Source organism: Centruroides sculpturatus, unplaced genomic scaffold (assembly GCF_000671375.1).
Source record: "Centruroides sculpturatus isolate CEXI.00-Female unplaced genomic scaffold, Cexi_2.0 scaffold608, whole genome shotgun sequence".
NCBI classification, from domain to species: Eukaryota; Metazoa; Arthropoda; class Arachnida; order Scorpiones; family Buthidae; genus Centruroides; species Centruroides sculpturatus.
The window spans coordinates 18,334-35,587 of NW_019384781.1; the positions used below are offsets into that span (position 1 = coordinate 18,334).

The 17,254-nt window shown below is 36.2% G+C and overlaps 2 protein-coding genes across 4 annotated transcripts; both read left to right on the forward strand.

Moving 5' to 3' along the window:
- The first annotated feature begins 2,728 nt into the window (after window positions 1-2,728).
- On the forward strand, window positions 2,729-16,504 carry LOC111629176 (techylectin-5A-like). 3 transcript variants are annotated; one of them, XM_023373057.1, is made up of 6 exons: window positions 2,729-2,969; window positions 15,184-15,220; window positions 15,289-15,431; window positions 15,634-15,739; window positions 15,807-15,977; window positions 16,071-16,273. In XM_023373057.1, the coding sequence occupies exons 1-6, from the start codon at window positions 2,916-2,918 to the stop codon at window positions 16,136-16,138; spliced, it is 579 nt and encodes a 192-aa protein (XP_023228825.1). In that variant the 5' UTR covers window positions 2,729-2,915; the 3' UTR covers window positions 16,139-16,273. The 3 variants fall into 3 exon arrangements, with proteins under 3 accessions (XP_023228825.1, XP_023228826.1, XP_023228824.1); XM_023373058.1 differs by having other exon boundaries at window positions 16,089-16,273; XM_023373056.1 differs by having other exon boundaries at window positions 2,731-2,969; window positions 16,058-16,504.
- Window positions 7,414-10,072, forward strand: LOC111629174 (leucine-rich repeat-containing protein 15-like). The gene has a single exon (XM_023373054.1). The coding sequence runs from the start codon at window positions 7,528-7,530 to the stop codon at window positions 9,706-9,708; it is 2,181 nt and encodes a 726-aa protein (XP_023228822.1). The 5' UTR covers window positions 7,414-7,527; the 3' UTR covers window positions 9,709-10,072.
- Window positions 16,505-17,254: the final 750 nt, after the last annotated feature.

A 17,254-nucleotide genomic window follows, 5' to 3' on the forward strand; every position in this document is an offset into this window, starting at 1 on the left:
TATTTCGACAGATCGCAAAGAGGACACGTTAATAAACGAGGCGCTCTCGAAGTTTCTTTCATCCGACGAGTAAAATATCTTGACGTGTTCGATTCCATACCCAAACGTGAATATTCCAAAGTCAATCCCCGACACATAACAATCTCTAAATTCTATCTCTTGTACTGTACATTTCTAACGTCCAAACATCGCATCAAACGAGAGTCGATCCTTAAACATTGTAATAATCCGTTTCGTCTTTCACACTTTCCGAACTTTTTCTTTTCCGCGACAATAAACAATGGCAATAGCAATAACCACACCTAGCAACACTAGCGAAGTAAGAACATCCATTGCGATTTTCCATTCAAAAACACTATTAACTTCGTCCGAACAAACCCATTTTATACACGTAAAATTTAATGACGACGTCAAATTATTTCCTACAATTTCTATACATCGATCGTTCGATCGCGTAACGTTTTTCCACGTCAAACAATACACATCTGACAACTCCTTTACGTAATTATTACTCAAATCGACAATCGTCGCATTGGGGAGGAGAACTTCGGGAATTCCGTCGATTCCCTTTCCGGAACAATTCACCACCAGTGATTAAGTTCTACGAAACATTGACAATCTATTGGACAATAATTTCCTATAATTACAAAAGATGTATAATCCAGCAAATTTCTTGCTTCTCCGAAACATTTCGTGTCCTTTATATTTGGAAATATTCTTTTTGCCACTTCCATATTTGACTTAAGGGCAAAAACGAACTGCTGCAGTTCGTGGTCGCAAGTAATTTCGTTATTATTTAAATAATATGACGGCATTTCAAATCCATATTTCCACTCGTCTATGTAAATTGTTCTGATTTTACATTTAGACAGATTAATTACCACACGATTTGGAGTGTAAATTGGCAATTTGACGGTTTCGAAACGATTATTTGAAAAATCGACTTCAGTCAAGTTGTATTCTGTCCAATTTATCACCGGCCATTGTGTCAAACCGACATTCTTTAAACGGAGAGTACGAAGTTGCTTGCAGCTGCCAAAAGGTCGCTTACCAATAGTTTCGGTTAAATTGTTGTTAGATAGATCGAGATGCGTTAAATTAGTCAATGGGAAAAAGAAGTTTTCGGCTAAAAATGTCAGGCGATTTTCTGATAAATCGAGTCTTTGCAATGACGACAAATTCTGAAAAACGTCTTTGGGAAGGTTTTTTAAACGGTTTCCTTGCAACGTTAACGATCGCAGTTCAGAAAGTCCGTAAAATATTTCTGTCGGAAGTGTCGATATTTTATTATCCCAACAGGAGAATTCTGTCAGTCGTTTGTTATTTTTCAGAAGATTTGGCTGGAGATGTTCAATTCGGTTGAAACCTAAATTGACGGTTCTCAAATTAAGTCAGAAAATACGTCTTCTGCGAGTGAATAAATAGAACAATAATGTGCATTAATTTCAGTCAAGTTGTGCAGTTCCTTAAAAAATCCGGAAGGAATTACTGATAATTCACGGTTCCCCTGAATAAAAAATAACCTTAAATTAAAAAGACCTTTCAACATGCCACTGGGTAAATCCTTTATCCGATTCAAACCTAAATCCAAATATTCCAATCGGGTGAGATTTCTAAAGACGAGTGGATGAATCGATTGAATCTTGTTGTTACCTAAGTCCAGTTTTGTTAAATTGTAAAGGTTATAAAATAGATCTTCGAGTAAAACTGTTAACTTGCCATGCCTGATGTATAATTCGGAAAGATTAATTAACTCTCGGAAAGGTTTGTTCGGAAATAAAGTGAAATTATACCATTCGATTTTCAATGAAGTCAGCGATAGAACGTTGCGAAATGTTACATTTAGAAGTTCCGACGTCTTCACGTATTCTATTTCGACAGATCGCAGAGAGGACATGTTATTAAACGAGGCGCTCTCGAAGTTTCTTTTCTTCAGGAATGGGAACCGTATCTTGACGTGTTCGACTTCGTATCGGAAAGTGAACATTCCAAAGTCAATCCCAGACATATAACAATTCATAAATTGTATCCTTTGTACATTTTTAACGTCCAAACATCGCATGAACCGAGAGTTCCTCGCCGTTCCTCGCCGTACTCGATGGATAAGGATTGATTAAATATTTGAACAGAGGGAAGGTGCTTTGATTCGTGACAACTGTTTGCCCACGACGGACAAGAAACATTTTCCCAATGTTTACAAAACTCTTGACAAGAAATAATCGCTAGAAATAAGAATTGAAAAAATAAAACCAACCTCATTTCGTTTAAGGACGGTTCTAATCCCTTTCTCACACGAATCTGAAGTAAATCTCTCGGAAAATAGCCAACAAAAATACAGAACTCAGAAATCGTAATTTACGAAGCAGCTATTATAGATACTTCGTTGCCAGTGGTCGACAACGCGATAAAAACTGACGTCGGCGATTTCGATCTCTAACAGAAATATTACGCAAACAATTGTTAATTTCCTTTTATTCCCTCACGCAGTTCTCGCAAAAATATAAAGTTAACGTTAAATGAGTATCCCGGTTGGATATTTCGTAAGAATTGCTGCCAGTTTGCTTCGTTTAAGTTAATTATTATCGTAAATAAAACTCCGTCGGACTTCTACCATATTTACCTTTTGCTATATTTACATTCGAAATTACGTCATCGTATGAAATGGCAATTTGTCAAATTACGTCGTTGGGCATACGTTACGACACGAGAAAAGAAAGAGACTAGCGGAAGGATCGAGGCGAGAAACCGTTCGTTTTCGTTGTGACGTAATCTAAACGCCAGTTAAGGAACGATAATATTTTTACTGTTTAAAATCGAAATTTTTATGTGAAGGGTCAGCCGTGGGTAGTCTGGGTTAGCCTGTCTTCTACTTATTCGGCAGAGCAGTGGAGTAGACTGGCCCACAGAGTCGAAGGATGGCTTCCAAAGACTTAGATCGAAGAGCGGAAGTTCGTGAGAAACCCCTGCAGGTTTGTTTTTCGTGACACTAGTCTAGTCAAAGCGTTAGACACGCTCGTATTCGTTTGAGAGGAATTTCGAGTGGGAGGGTCGCGAGGCAGTGGATCGGACGTAGGCTAAGATTAGAGATAAGAACGAGACCGTATTAAAAACAATAACAAGAATTTAATAAGAGCGTATGTTAACGAATTACAATCGAATCGATTCTAATTCTATCTCGAGAGAAACAGCTTACAATCAGACGTAAATATTATACTACCTTCACTCGAGATTTGATCTTCTTTTAGGTGTCGACGTGATGATAGATATTCGGGATATGTGAAACAATCTTCTAGGCACACAGTATAATATATTTCTGTTTTCTATATGGCCCCTTTATGGCATCTCTAGGTAGTAGAAAACTGCCTTCTGTGGCAAGTTGAACTTTCCATCAACTGCCGTAAGTCAAATGGCACGTTCTATCCTCTACGAACTACTTCGAATGGAAAAAAATTCCCTTTTTAACTGGACCTCCGCCCAATAGCGTCTGATACGTAACGAGTGCGGAGAGGGTAAACTGACATACGGCTATATGAAATAGCGATAAGTCGTGTGGGAAAGGAAGTCGATTTCCCTCTTTCTCCCAAACTTCCTCCTTTTTGAATAATATTTTAGATAATTAATATATTTCTTATAATATTTTATGCCTAATAAACCGCGGATTTGACATTTATAAAAGTAATTTTATGCTTTATATTTATTCACAATATAGTGTTAGACTGTCCGTAAATTACGTCCTCGTGTTTCTTGAAATATTTACTTCCTCCCTCTTCCTCTAGTCCCCGTTTGCTCGAGTTTCCGTAATTCCCGTCCTTCTTCGGACTTCCAACGACACTCGACCCTTTAAAACCTTTATCCTTTATAAACTAGTTACGTAACGCTGTATCGGCGTGTAGTCGGAGCGGGTCTGCTCGCATCTTCATTTTCTAGATTATGAGGGGTAAAAGAGAGAAAGAATAAAATATATTTCATTTTTGTTGTATCATTTAACGGTACAAATATAAGGTCAGAATAAGCCATTAATTAATCGCTACGCCAACGTATCACGAAATTCTGTTTATCACTATGGGCCTTTGGACTTACAGATTGACTCGTAGCGATGTTTATTTTAACTGTTTAAAAATACTGTCAGTTATTTTTTTCACTCGACTGAATGCAACATAGGTAAGACCGATAGCTATCTCTTTTTTATTTATATCTATTTCGATTTTTGGAAGAATTAATCCCTGTGATTTATGTATAGCATCGAGTATGCTAAGGGGAAATTGTCTACGAGATCGCGATATACTGCTATCGTTCGAAGAGCGCGTTATGGGGATTATTGGAAATAGATTAAGGTCTCTGATAAGTATCGAATTTCACTAAAATAAACACGGGAAGAGCTAGAGGACTAGCATTAGGAGCGTATATAATGTAGCGTATAGTTTCTAGCGAACCATTGACGAGACCTCCCGCACCCGTAAGTTGACTCGCATCATGATTCTGGCATTATCTGAGACATTCAAATACTTGTAGACACCGAGAGCCGAGTCATCTTTGGTAAGGCAATATCTGGTGTGTTTTCAGCTGCTATATCAGCAACGGGGCACCAGTCGACTGCGAGTAGTCTTCGTTGCTTTGTTTAAGTCGCTCGTTTGTTGGATATAGCTCTACTGCCGTTTGGAACTGATCGAGTTCATCTCCGGATAAATAGGCTCGATAAATAGACGCTGCCACGTAGGACGTAGCCTTAGTCGGCTCACTTTGACCTCTAATACTGAAGAAAAACGCGACCTTCTTTTTCACCCCTATCTCCAGTTTCAGTAAAATGGATCATTTTTGAGAGTTGAAATTTTAACCGGTTCTTCCACGAGAGACGATGAATCGTCCTAGAAAATTTCATCGAGATCGAACAACTCATTCTAGAGTTATAATGTTGACAAGGAATGCGTGAAGTCGAGTGTTAGTCGTCACTCGGCTTCGCCCCGCTCCGATAATGATAGAAACCATAAGTAAAAACGAAACACGCAAGAAGTTTTTGAAGTAAATATAATAAAATGTATAAAATTTAATGAAATAAACGGACATCCGATGAAGCTGAACCTCTCCCTCCCAATCTGTCCGACTTTGTCCGACTTGTCATAACCTCTCCCTACCTTCTAGTGTGGACGTCGTTTATGGACAGCCCCTAGGCTAATTCTCCTTTGAAATTCCGAATTAACACAATATTAGTTTTCTGGTTCTGTTAGATATAACAGAGGAAAAGTATGGCAAAACATGATCTCCAAACGTCGAGAAATACAAAAAAATTCGGAGGTGTATTCTATGTATGGACATTTGTGCACGGGAGATTTTGTTTACCCTGTTTAAAACTTAATAACTCCTGCGCTTTTCTTCAAAATTTTCAGAAATTTAGTAGGGTGATTTGTTTATTAGGCAAATTTATGCCGTTAAATATTGGTGATTAAAGATCGAAGGTGGGTCAGACTTAATGACGATTTTGTGAGAGCTCGGATTTAATAAACTTTATTTGGTTATAAAACTTTTACGCATTCGTTTTATAAAGAATAATGCTTAATCAAATGTGGAGAAAATTCTATATTTTCTCCCAACACAATAAAAAACCGGAATGATACGATTATATGTTTCTCCGGATTTACTTCTTTCCCAAAGTGACACATCTTTTTAATGCGTCACCCGGAACCTACGATCGAAATTCAAACATTGGCCCTGATTATAACATTTTATAATAAGGGTAAAAGAAGAAACTGGAAGGATCCCCTAATAAAAAGAAAGAGATGACGATCGCCGCTCGAGCCGACGTATATCTCGAGACATCGAGAGACTTTCGCACTTTTTCGACTCGTCGAGATTCTAACGAACCACCCGGCGAACCAGCAGTTCATCGATTCGCCGATTCTTCGATTTCAAAGGAACCAATCTCGACTTGAGTATGATATTAGAGGAGGGTATTATGAAATAGTCCGGTATGGAATATCGATGTTTCGGCTTCGTTTGTCGCTGCTATTACGTGGGAATACCACGAACTACTCGAGAAAGACTCCCACGAGGCAGCGCAGCGAGAGTCGACCGCTCATTGTCGTCGTACCATGGATTTTTATTCAAAAACCAGTAAAGTTATTTTTAGAAATGTAAACGGTATTCCATAATACCCTCCTCTCCTTTATATATCAACTCACCGACTATTGCCAACTCTCTCTCGAGCGGTTAGGGACCCGCGATAATAATAATAATATCTACTTTGTAGAGATGTAAAGAATTAATCACAAAAAGCCAAATAAGGAATCAATTAGGTAATTATATTAAGGAAATACTTATAATTACGATCGATAATTAACAAACGATAACGGTTTAATTAATAAGCTAAATACAACAACGGTTACACTAAAATTACAGCAGTAAGTCTATATACGAGCACGATCATCATCTTCGTCCAATGCTACATTTAAGAAATAAACTATATCAAAATCTAAGTACTTATACGCTAATTGACCGACAGAGAGTTTACATCGACCTATAATACCTCTCGTCGAACGGACCAACGTCTTCTAGTATACTTGAGTCGGCTTCCGGGTAGTAGTTCGAGAGTTCTGTGGAGATCGACTGGAGTGGCGAGACGAGAAGTTTGACCGACGGAACTTTGATCCGCTCTTTTCGGGAGGAATGTCCGCTCCGAACCTCGGATCTCCGTCTCTTTTATTTCTTAAACCCCCTCCAATTGGGAGCTATAACTCTCTCGTGAGACGAAAAATTAACGCCGCTTCCCACCCAGAAGCTGTGTCCTATACGCTAGTATTCAGATTCGCGCCTCGATTAAATGCCTTAAACATTACAAATGGTCGGAGTTTTATTCGCACAGGAAATCAATGCTATGCTTTTAATTATTTTTTCTGTCTTTTTTACGTAACAAAAGACGGTACTTTTATTTTCCCTTAAGTTTGAGAAAAAAATAAGAATAATCCGCAAGAAATATTTTATATTTCGTCATAATACGATCGAAATGTACCCAACGAAATGATTTCTATTTAAACGAATACGAAACGAATACATTTTATATTTCTTTCACATTCAGTGATAACATTTTTATTACAGTAATTTAACTGGAGTCGGACAGAAACATTCCTTTGTGTCGCAAAACACAATTAATTAACACCATCCATAAACATCTTAGAGAAAGAAAATAAATAATATTTTATTTACAATATCAATCTCATTAAACGAACAACTCACTCGCAATAAACGTACGAAACAAATTTTGTATTTCTAAAATATTCATTTAACGTTAATCCGATCTTGTTCCTTTCACTGCAGCGGAAATAAACGAGGAAATAAAATATTACATACGTCATATTTCTGTTCGAAATGACGAATCGATGTCACCGACGTCATAATTTATCGTGTTTTCAATCAGTCGCGAGCAAGTAGCAACAGTATCAAATTCGCAAGTACGCAATTTCGCTATTGCGTATCTTTCGTCCACTGTTTTTGCAGCTGTTCGTGTCGACTGAGTTAGAAGTGTCTTCGGACGAGATGAGGTTTGTTATCGTTTTTCAATTGCTATTTTTAGCGGTAAATTCTTGTCGAGCGTTTCGGCAACATTGGGGAAATGTTTCTTGTTTGTCATGGATAGAGAGATGCTACGAATTGAAGCACTTATCCTCCGTTAAAATATTCGATCGATCTTTATCCATCGAGTGCGGCCAGGAAAGGATCGACTCTCGTTTAATGCGATGTTTGAATGTTAGAAATGTACAAAAGTTATTTATTAGAAATTGTTATCTGTCGGGGATCGACTTTGGAATATTTACTTTCGGATATGAAATCGAACGAGTTCATATATTTTACGAAAGACGCCAGCAGAAAAGAAACTTCGAGAGCGCCTCGTTTAATAACATGTCCTCTCTGCGATCTGTCGACATACGAAACATGAGAACGTCGGAAATTCTAAACTTAACATTTCGCAATGTTCCATCGCTGACTTCATTGAGAATTGGCGGCTATAACTTCACTTTATTTCCCAACAAACCGTTCCGAGAGTTAATTAATCTTTCCGAATTATACATCAAGTATGGTAAGTTAAAAGTTTTACCAGATCTATTTTATAATCTTCACAATTTGACAAAACTTGATTTAAATGACAATAAACTTGAATCGATTAATCCACTTGTCTTTAGAAATCTCACTCGATTGGAATATTTGGATTTAGGTTTGAATCGGATAAAGGATTTACCCAGTGGCATGTTGAAAGGTCTTTTTAATTTAAGGTTATTTTTTATTCAGGGGAACCGTGAATTATCAGTAATTCCTTCCGGATTTTTTAAAAAACTGCACAATTTGACTATGTTTATTGCATCGAGATGTTCGATTTCTTCACTCGCAGAAGACGTATTTTCTGACTTAATTAATTTGGAAATCGTCAATTTAGATTCCAACCAAATTGAACATCTCCCGCCAAATCTTCTGAGAAATAACAAACGACTGACACAGTTTTCTTGTTCGAACAATAAAATATCGACACTTCCTACAGAAATATTTCACAGACTTTCTGAACTTCGATGGTTATCGTTGTTGGGAAACCGGTTAGAAAATCTTCCAGAAGATGTTTTTCTGAATTTATTGTCATTGCAAGAACTCAGTTTATCATTCAATCGCCTGACATTTTTACCCGAAAATATCTTTTTCCCTTTGACTAATTTAACCCGTCTCGATCTATCTAACAATAATTTAACTAAAATTATCGGTGAGCATCCTTTTGGCAGCAGCAAGAATTTAAATTATGTCCGTTTAAAATATGCAGGTTTGACACAATGGCCGGTGTTAGATTGGTCAGAATACAACTTGACTGAAGTCGATTTTTCAAATAATCGTTTCGAAACCGTCAAATTGCCAATTTACACTCCAAATCGCGTGGTAATTAATCTGTCTAAATGTAAAATCAAAACAATTTACATCGATGACAAACAATATGGATTTCAAATGCCGTCTTATGATTTAAGTAATAACGAAATTACTTGTGACTACGAACTGCAGCAATTCGTTTCTGCCCTTAAGTCAAATGTAGAAGTGGCAAAGAGAATATTTCCAGATATAGAAAACACGAAATGTTACGGAGAAGAAAGAAATTTGCTGGATAATACATCTTCCGTAGTCATAGGAAATTATTGTCCGATGAATTGCCAATGTTTTACCGAAGAAAATCACGTGATAGTGGATTGTTCCGGAAAGGGAATCGACCGAATTCCCGAAGTTCTCGTCCCGAATGCGACGTTTGTCGATTTGAGTAATAATTATATAAAGGAGTTGGCGGATGTCGATCGTGTGACGTGGAAAAACGTCACCCATCTGCGTCTGAGTAATAATTCAATAAGTATTATTTGGGATTGTGTTCTTTTGCCAAACGTTAAATCTCTGTGGTTGGACGGAAATCAATTAACCGAATTGTCTTACGGATTAATGAACTTGATCGACGTTTCTCCGGAATTTACACTATACTTATCGAGAAACAATTGGAATTGCCATTGTCATTCGCTTTTTATTAAGGATTGGTTGCTTAGAAACCGACAGAAAATTGCAGATTTCTCCAATATTTACTGCAGAAGAAATTCGTCTTTTGTGTCTTTCATCGAAATTATTTCCAATGAAGAATGCACAGAAATTCCAGAAATAAATTTGACATTTTCAGTAAATGATTCTTCTTCGAACGAAGATTGATTGGATGAAGTCAGTTCTGTTTTTGGATAGAAAATCGCAGTGGCCATTCTTACTTCGCTATTGTTATTCGGTTGGATTGTGTTTGCTTACTCTGTTTATTGTGGCAAAAAAGGAAACGTCCACAAAGTGCCAAAGCCTAAGGAAGAAGAAGTGATTTATTATAATATTTACGCCTGAAAAATTGTGTAAATAGTATAATTAAAATGCCCCGTGTTCGATGGCTTGAATGAATAATTGCTCATAAATTGTTATTATTTTTTATTTGCTTTTATTGAAATTAAGTTTGTGTACTTTTTTTCATTTTTATCACAAATTATATAAAATGTATAATTATTGCACAATAAAGCAGTAAATTAAGCATAAATAAATATTGGAGTTTAATAATTAAACGATATTTTCTGTACAGAAAGTTTTTGAAATGAAAATAAGATTTGATGACGCCATCCGTTATGGAATGTTATTCTAAAAATTTTTATATTTTGAACTATAATAAAATTGCAAAAAGCATAATTTTGAGGGTAGAGACGAGTTTTATAAAAAATTGCTAATAAACAGTAAAAACTGGAGATACATATCGCCCCTTTATCTTTCCACCCTTCGACTTTTAATTATAGCATCGATTCTTCTAATAAATGGACAAAACGTTTCAAAATTTCAGAAACCTTCGACAAAACGTACGGGGGTTATTAAGCTTCGAACACGGTGAATAATATTGTGCCACACACACACACAGTAACATCCATACATACAGGTATTACTTCTCCCCGACTTTTGTTGCATTTCTCGACGTTTCGAGGTTTTCTGAGCCCGAAAATGTAAAAATTTGGGGCCAAGTTATTTTTCCCGAATCGTCATAATTTCCCTCCGTCATCGATAAAACAACCGGAAAGTAATAAATAAACACTGTTAAAGGATCGGAATTTCTTACGTAAATGAATGATTTTCGAAAACTTGAGAGTATTTGAAATCGCGTTTAAAAAGTTTAAACTGTTTTATTTTAATATTTTGTTAAATCTCCTTTATTACGAATTACAGATTTTATTCAGCTGCAATTTGAAAAATTTGTAGACTCGTCCGTCCGTCCGACCTTCCTTAATCTCGAGCGAGGAGTTACAAAGCGGACGAAAGTCGAGTGCAGATATAAAAACTTCGGGCCATGATTAACTGTATAAAAAGGCCCGATGCAAACCGGAAGTCGAGTTACTTCGATTCAAATATTTTCTGCTTCGAAAAGGGTTAAGTTATATAAATAATCGGCGCGAATCTATTGTTAAATGAAAAGTAATGAACGAGACCGAGTCACTATTAATTTGAAACGGAGAGCGTATATTTTAAATTAAAGCTCGTAGCCCGGCATTGTGACGTGTCTAAATAATTCTGATTAACGTAGTATCAATAAATGATTTTCGTTGTTCTAGTCTAATTTCAAAGCAAATTTTGGTACATTTCTCTTTTAAATTTGTTTTATTATTCGGGTTAAATTCTTGCCATCGTTATATTTTCCAATATTTCCTCGTGGCATCGATGGAAGATCGTTCGCGAGGTGACGACGCAATCTTTCAATAAGATGCAGTTTAAAGTCACACGTTCAAAGATGTCAAAAAATGAATTACATCTTAAAATATAACGCTGTCGGACTGACCCGGAAACACTACAATGACGGTGAGAATCTAACCCAAAAAATATAACAGATTTAAAAGAAAAATGTAAGAAATTTGGTCTGAAATTAGACTACAACCACGAAAATCACTTATTAATTCAATAGTACGTTAAAAAGAGTTATCTATTGTGAGGCGGTCACAATGTCGGGCTTCAATTTTAACCATATTTCTAGTAATTTTTAATTTAAAATATATCTCTCCACCCGAAATTAGTAATGGCTCGGCCACGTATTTCACACTTTTCATTTAACAATAGAGTTGTGCCGATCATCTATATCAGGAGTGGCCAACTATTGTGTACGTAAGATTTACTTTTCAACTTGAAAATGTGTCGCGATCGACTGGTTGTCGTGGGCGTAGTCTAAGTGGCGAAGGAGAGGTGTGAAATGCATACTATGTTTACATAGGTAAGAAAAGCCACAATTTAATTTAAAACAGGAAGAAAAGGTACTTATATTTTAAACAGAAGAAAAATTGAAAATCAACGTTGTCACTTTCGGGGACCACCACTTCACCCTTCCTCTGTCTACCGTGTCTCGATCTACTCTCTCTGTCCCTCTTCCCGGCCTTCTTTTTTTCGGTTTTACGACCCATTGTCTACATTTCTTATTCTCCCTTTACAACTGTATGCAAATGGATTACAAAAGGACCGACAAAACTGCATTTGAGGGAGGACGCGGAGGTCCGATATCGCCGCAGTTGCGTTTGCGCGTTACGTTCGGTTACGAGTGTAACGTATTAAGTCGAGACATCGCGATCGACTCGTTGGCCACCCCTGATTTATATAACCCCTTTCGTGGCAGAAAGTATTACAATTGAAGTAACGTGACTTTCGGTTTCCGTCGAACCTTCCTATATCGGACCTACTGCCACTAAACTTTTCATATCTGCTATCGGCTTTCATCCGTTTAACTCCTTTCTCCAGACAGATAACAGACGAACGACGACTGTGGGAATTTATCGATCTACAAATTTGCAGCCCAATAAAATCTANAAACATTGTTAGACAACGAGAAAATTTCAATCGGTAACAATAACATATGTCATCATCGAAACAACGTATGAAATTACATCAATCGCCGTAAGTTACGACCCGACATTCGAACGAGTATAGTGGAAGCGGAAGGAACGTCACTCGGTACGGGTTACATCCGCATTTGTGACGTAACACTCCAGTTAAGAAAAGGCAATTTTGTTTTTAATTATTTAAAGTCGAAATGTTTATAAGTAAATGTTTACGAGGAAGAATGCAAACCAGTTTACGTTCACTCCGAATATAAAAAGTTTTAGTAGGCCAATAATCTCGTAAATTGTCGAATTAATACAATAGTGTTCAGCCATTGCTTAGGCTTATAACACGCTCTCTAGTGGCAAGAATTCTGTTTTCTAGTGTAAGTCTCGTTTCCTTATTTACTACACGAAATGTGGACAAAGTGCAATCAACACTACAGATTTCGTGCATGAATTAGTACTTTATTATTCATCCCTTGTGCAAGATGGCGAAAAGAAAAAGCACGATTTCATTGGGAAAAAGCGTGAAGAACAAAAGAAAGGGCAACAGACTTGAAAGTCGAAGTAAAACGAAAGTATAAAGCGGAAATCCGCGTAAACGGAAACTTTTTCGGAACGAAGCGATTCTGTATGCTAAATTTTACTCTAAGTCGAACTTGTGTAACGCGGATGCAGAAGAGATGTTTTATTACGAAAAATTTGGAAAAACCAACAAAAGAATTTGGAGAAAGGCTATTACACCGGTGTGTTGGCTATTAACGAATGGAGGAGTTCTTAATCAGAAACTTCTCCTTTTGGTAATAGCCCAAGACTCCGGTGTAATAGTCATATTAATCTGATAAGTTTACGTTGGAATAAAATAAGTGTTAAGGACATTAAAGCAAGTTAATTTATTTTCTATGCTTTTTTCATTTGTGCCCTTATTGGTAGTGGCAAAAGATTGAAATTTCTTTGTTACTGGAGATTGCGCTATTTTGATTTCACGTCGTATATTTAGAGTGCAGTGGGCCGCATAAAAATATTAATTGGGCCGCGGATTGGACATCTCTGGTTTTGACAACAGTCTTTAAAATCGAGAAACTCGAGAAACAATGATAAGAATGTCTTATGATTTCGTCGTCACATCGTCGTTGTTCCGTGGATTTTACTTTAATCCAAGTGGAAGAACGAGTCCTCGGCCGGCACCGTAGTATCTGTCCGTGAAGTGGAAAGAAAAGAATCCAAGTTAAATGAAAAGTTGGGTCCAGTCCGTTAAGTCGCAGTCGAGTAAAAGGTCTTTTCCGCCTGGTAAAGTCGACTGAGAAAAGGATTATCTTGTGCTGAAAAAGAAAAGCTTATTCCACCAAAGCTTCTTACTTTCGACGACTCCTACCTCGCGCGACCGCTTGTCCTATTTCGCAACTTCCGGGTATCGTCATCCCAGGTGATCGACCGAAGACGAGGCGCTTTCGTTCGGAGATTTGACAACCTCACGTTTCCCGTCGGGTGTAAGCGACTTCCGCTCAACATCTTTCGGAAGCACCCGAATCACTGGAAGGGAAGTGGAAGAGGAGGATGAGGCGCTTTCCTCTCGCTTATCATCTTCCGGAGTGTGGCACTTTCTTAATTCTGAAATTATCCATTCTTCAATTAAAACAAGCGACTGTCGTAAAAACAACTTGCGTAAATTAAAAAAATATTCTTATTTAATTTCAATTGTAAGCAAGAAATATTTAAATTTTAAAATGAAATAAAGATTTATGATAGAAGATTGTAGAAAATGATCGTTTTAAGTCGATATTTATCGAACGTAATTATAAGTATTTCCTTAATATAATTACCTAATTGATTCCTTATTCGGCTGTTTCCGATTAATTCTTTCGATATTTTATCGGATCGATTCAGTTAAAGTCAAAAATAAATTCGTGTTTATTCAATTGAATAATATCGGTTTGGAATTTCACAAAAGTTTCTCAATTTATCATATAATTTCCGGTCCGGTTTTAAAGAAAAGTGACGAAATCTTTAACGTCATCGAGTCCTTTCACGAACTCGGTAAAGAAATTCGTCAAATTCCTGTTCTTTAGGTAGCAAATTGCATTGTGATGAAAGCTTTGCACGTGAATATATTGAATTTCTTGATTTTAGGAATTTCATCATTGTCTTTGGTTTTGGCTTGTTTAGAAAGTATTTGTAATTATTGAGCTACAATTTCCAAACTACAGACCTAAGTTCCCACGGTCGTACGTCTGCCCGTCTGCAACCATTTCACTATCCGTCTGTCCTTATTCTCGACAACGAAATAAAATCGAGCCCAAATATAAAAAAGCGTAGGGTTTGGAAGCACTGATTACTCTTATAGGATTTTTCAGACTGGACGAAAAGTCAGGCGATGTTTTAAATAAAAGAAAGGTGTTAAAACTGAAGACCAGCACAGTGAACAGAACTTCCTCTTGTACATAAATTTATTAGATTTTTACACGTATTAATCTTATTAATTTTCTGAAATTTCACGCTAGTTGTGAGAAAAAAATTGAATATAATGGAATAAAATTCCGAATAAAAGTAATAAATTATGAACTTAAGTGGCGATTATCGTTGTGATTATACAGAACGGAAAACTTTAATTACTTCTAATTGGTCTCAAATACATTAATATTTACTTCCTACGAACATTCCGGTTATTATAATTAAAATTCTTATCTCTCGCACACATTTAACACTCACTTCCTCCCGCTTTTAAATATAAAGATTAACAAACAAGTCTTTCACTTAACGAGCCTTGTATTGTCTGGGTGTAATTCTCTTCCTGTATTCGACACAGGTGCTTTGTCACAAGAGGGATGCGTTACTCGATGACGGTAAGATATTCTCGGTTCGCTTTATTTATAAAAGACTTTATAATTTACTTAAACTCTTTTGTATGCAGTTATTAGACCCATGGATTGCGAAGAATTAAAAGAATCCGGCATCGAGGAATCCGGAATTTACACAGTGTGTCCGAGGGGAAGAACAAACGAACCTCTTTTTCCCGTGTACTGCGACATGGAAAAAGACGGAGGAGACTGGACAGTAAGACTCTTAAATTCTCTTTAACGTAATAATAATAACTTCAAAATAAATTTGGCTAAACTAATTTGGACACATCAGTACACACTAACACTCTATTGCAGATTAGTATTTTGTATAATTAAGCGATTTTGTGGACTGCTTTATTTTGTTCTTAACATAATTATAATCAAAGACTGATCAAAAAAATTTCGATAATTTTAAGGTGTTCGAGAGAAGAGGAGACTATGGTAAACCAGCTAACTATTTTTACAAAAACTGGGAAGATTACCGCCAAGGTTTCGGCGAATTAAACAAAGAATTTTGGTTAGGTAAATACTTTACAAATATAAAAAATGTTTGCTAATTGAGCGATTAATAAAAAAATATTTTATTTAGGACTGGACAAAATACATTCATTAACGGCTCAAGGAAATTACATGCTGAGAATTAAGATGGTAAAATTTGAAGAATCTGGAGATTATTATGCCGTTTATTCAAATTTTAAAGTTGGTAGCGAAGACGAAGATGACAAATTGATGTTCGATAACTTCGTTGAAGGAAATATAGGTGAGATCTTTATGTATTTTACATTTAAAATACGTTAGTTTTCAGAACGAACGGTATTAAAACAACTTTTTATTTTGCAGGTGATTCTTTAAGTCATTTTAAAAACAATAGATTCAGCACATACGATAATGGATTCTGGAAGGAAATCTGCACAAGATTGAAGTTAGGCGGATATTGGTTCAATCGATATCTATCCTGTTATAATCACAGAACTCCTCATGGAAACAATAAAAGCTACAAGTGTGCCGGTGGAATGATATGGTTCGTTAATGGTAACTTGATACAAGTAGAGTCGGTGGAAATGAAAATCCGACGAATGGAATAAAACATATTTTCAATTTACCAGTTTCGTATGTAACTGCATTTATCGTGAATATTAATTTATATTTGTATTTTATAAAATCAATTGAATGGTTGAATGTATACGTAAATAATACACGAAAACTGCTAATTGCTACTAAGAATAAAATATTATTAATGTAAACATTATTCACTGTATTCACTTAATTCCAGAAATTTAAATAAAGATAACGTTAAAATGCTTGTTTATTTCCGATCGGTCAATAAAACTCATTTAGAAAACAAACGGTTTATTTATAAATATTCATTTTTATTCGGTGTTAATGTTAGAATTACCACAATTCAAAACTAGGATCTCTTTCACTAAATAGTTTCTACGTGAATGTGGTCCCTATTCACCCGTTACACACGTGACTCGAGCCTCGAAAATCCCACGCATTCCGCCCATCGATAGGACTCGAACCGCCACCGTTAGCCTGTGTTCGATGTTTTTTATATACTCCGCCATGGGTGGGTCATTGTTATGCAATTAGAAGCCCATTGCGAATTACATAGAACATTCACGCGATTACTTCATCAGATCTCAATCATTCATTCTTGTACTGTACCTCTTCGAAATTTCTGTTTTAAATTGTAGCTTATTCCTGGCAGTACGTGTACCACTGGTTGAGAACTGATTTTCTAGCTGTAGAGTATGACAGGTATTGAGAGGTTTAATTTGTTCTACACCAGAAAATTATAATACGGTACATGTATGTCGTACTATTCCTGTGTGGGAAATACGTGGAAATTAACATATATATATATATATAATTTATTGTTAGGAAAATAATTCTTGTTTTCTTTTTTTTTGGATAAAGAATACAACGAAAAACAAACTCTTTTTCGTTGGAAACTGTAAAATTCACAGTGCTTTAGTCTCACAACGTTGAAACTACAAGACTGACATATGAAATGTATACACGTTCTTTGAACTG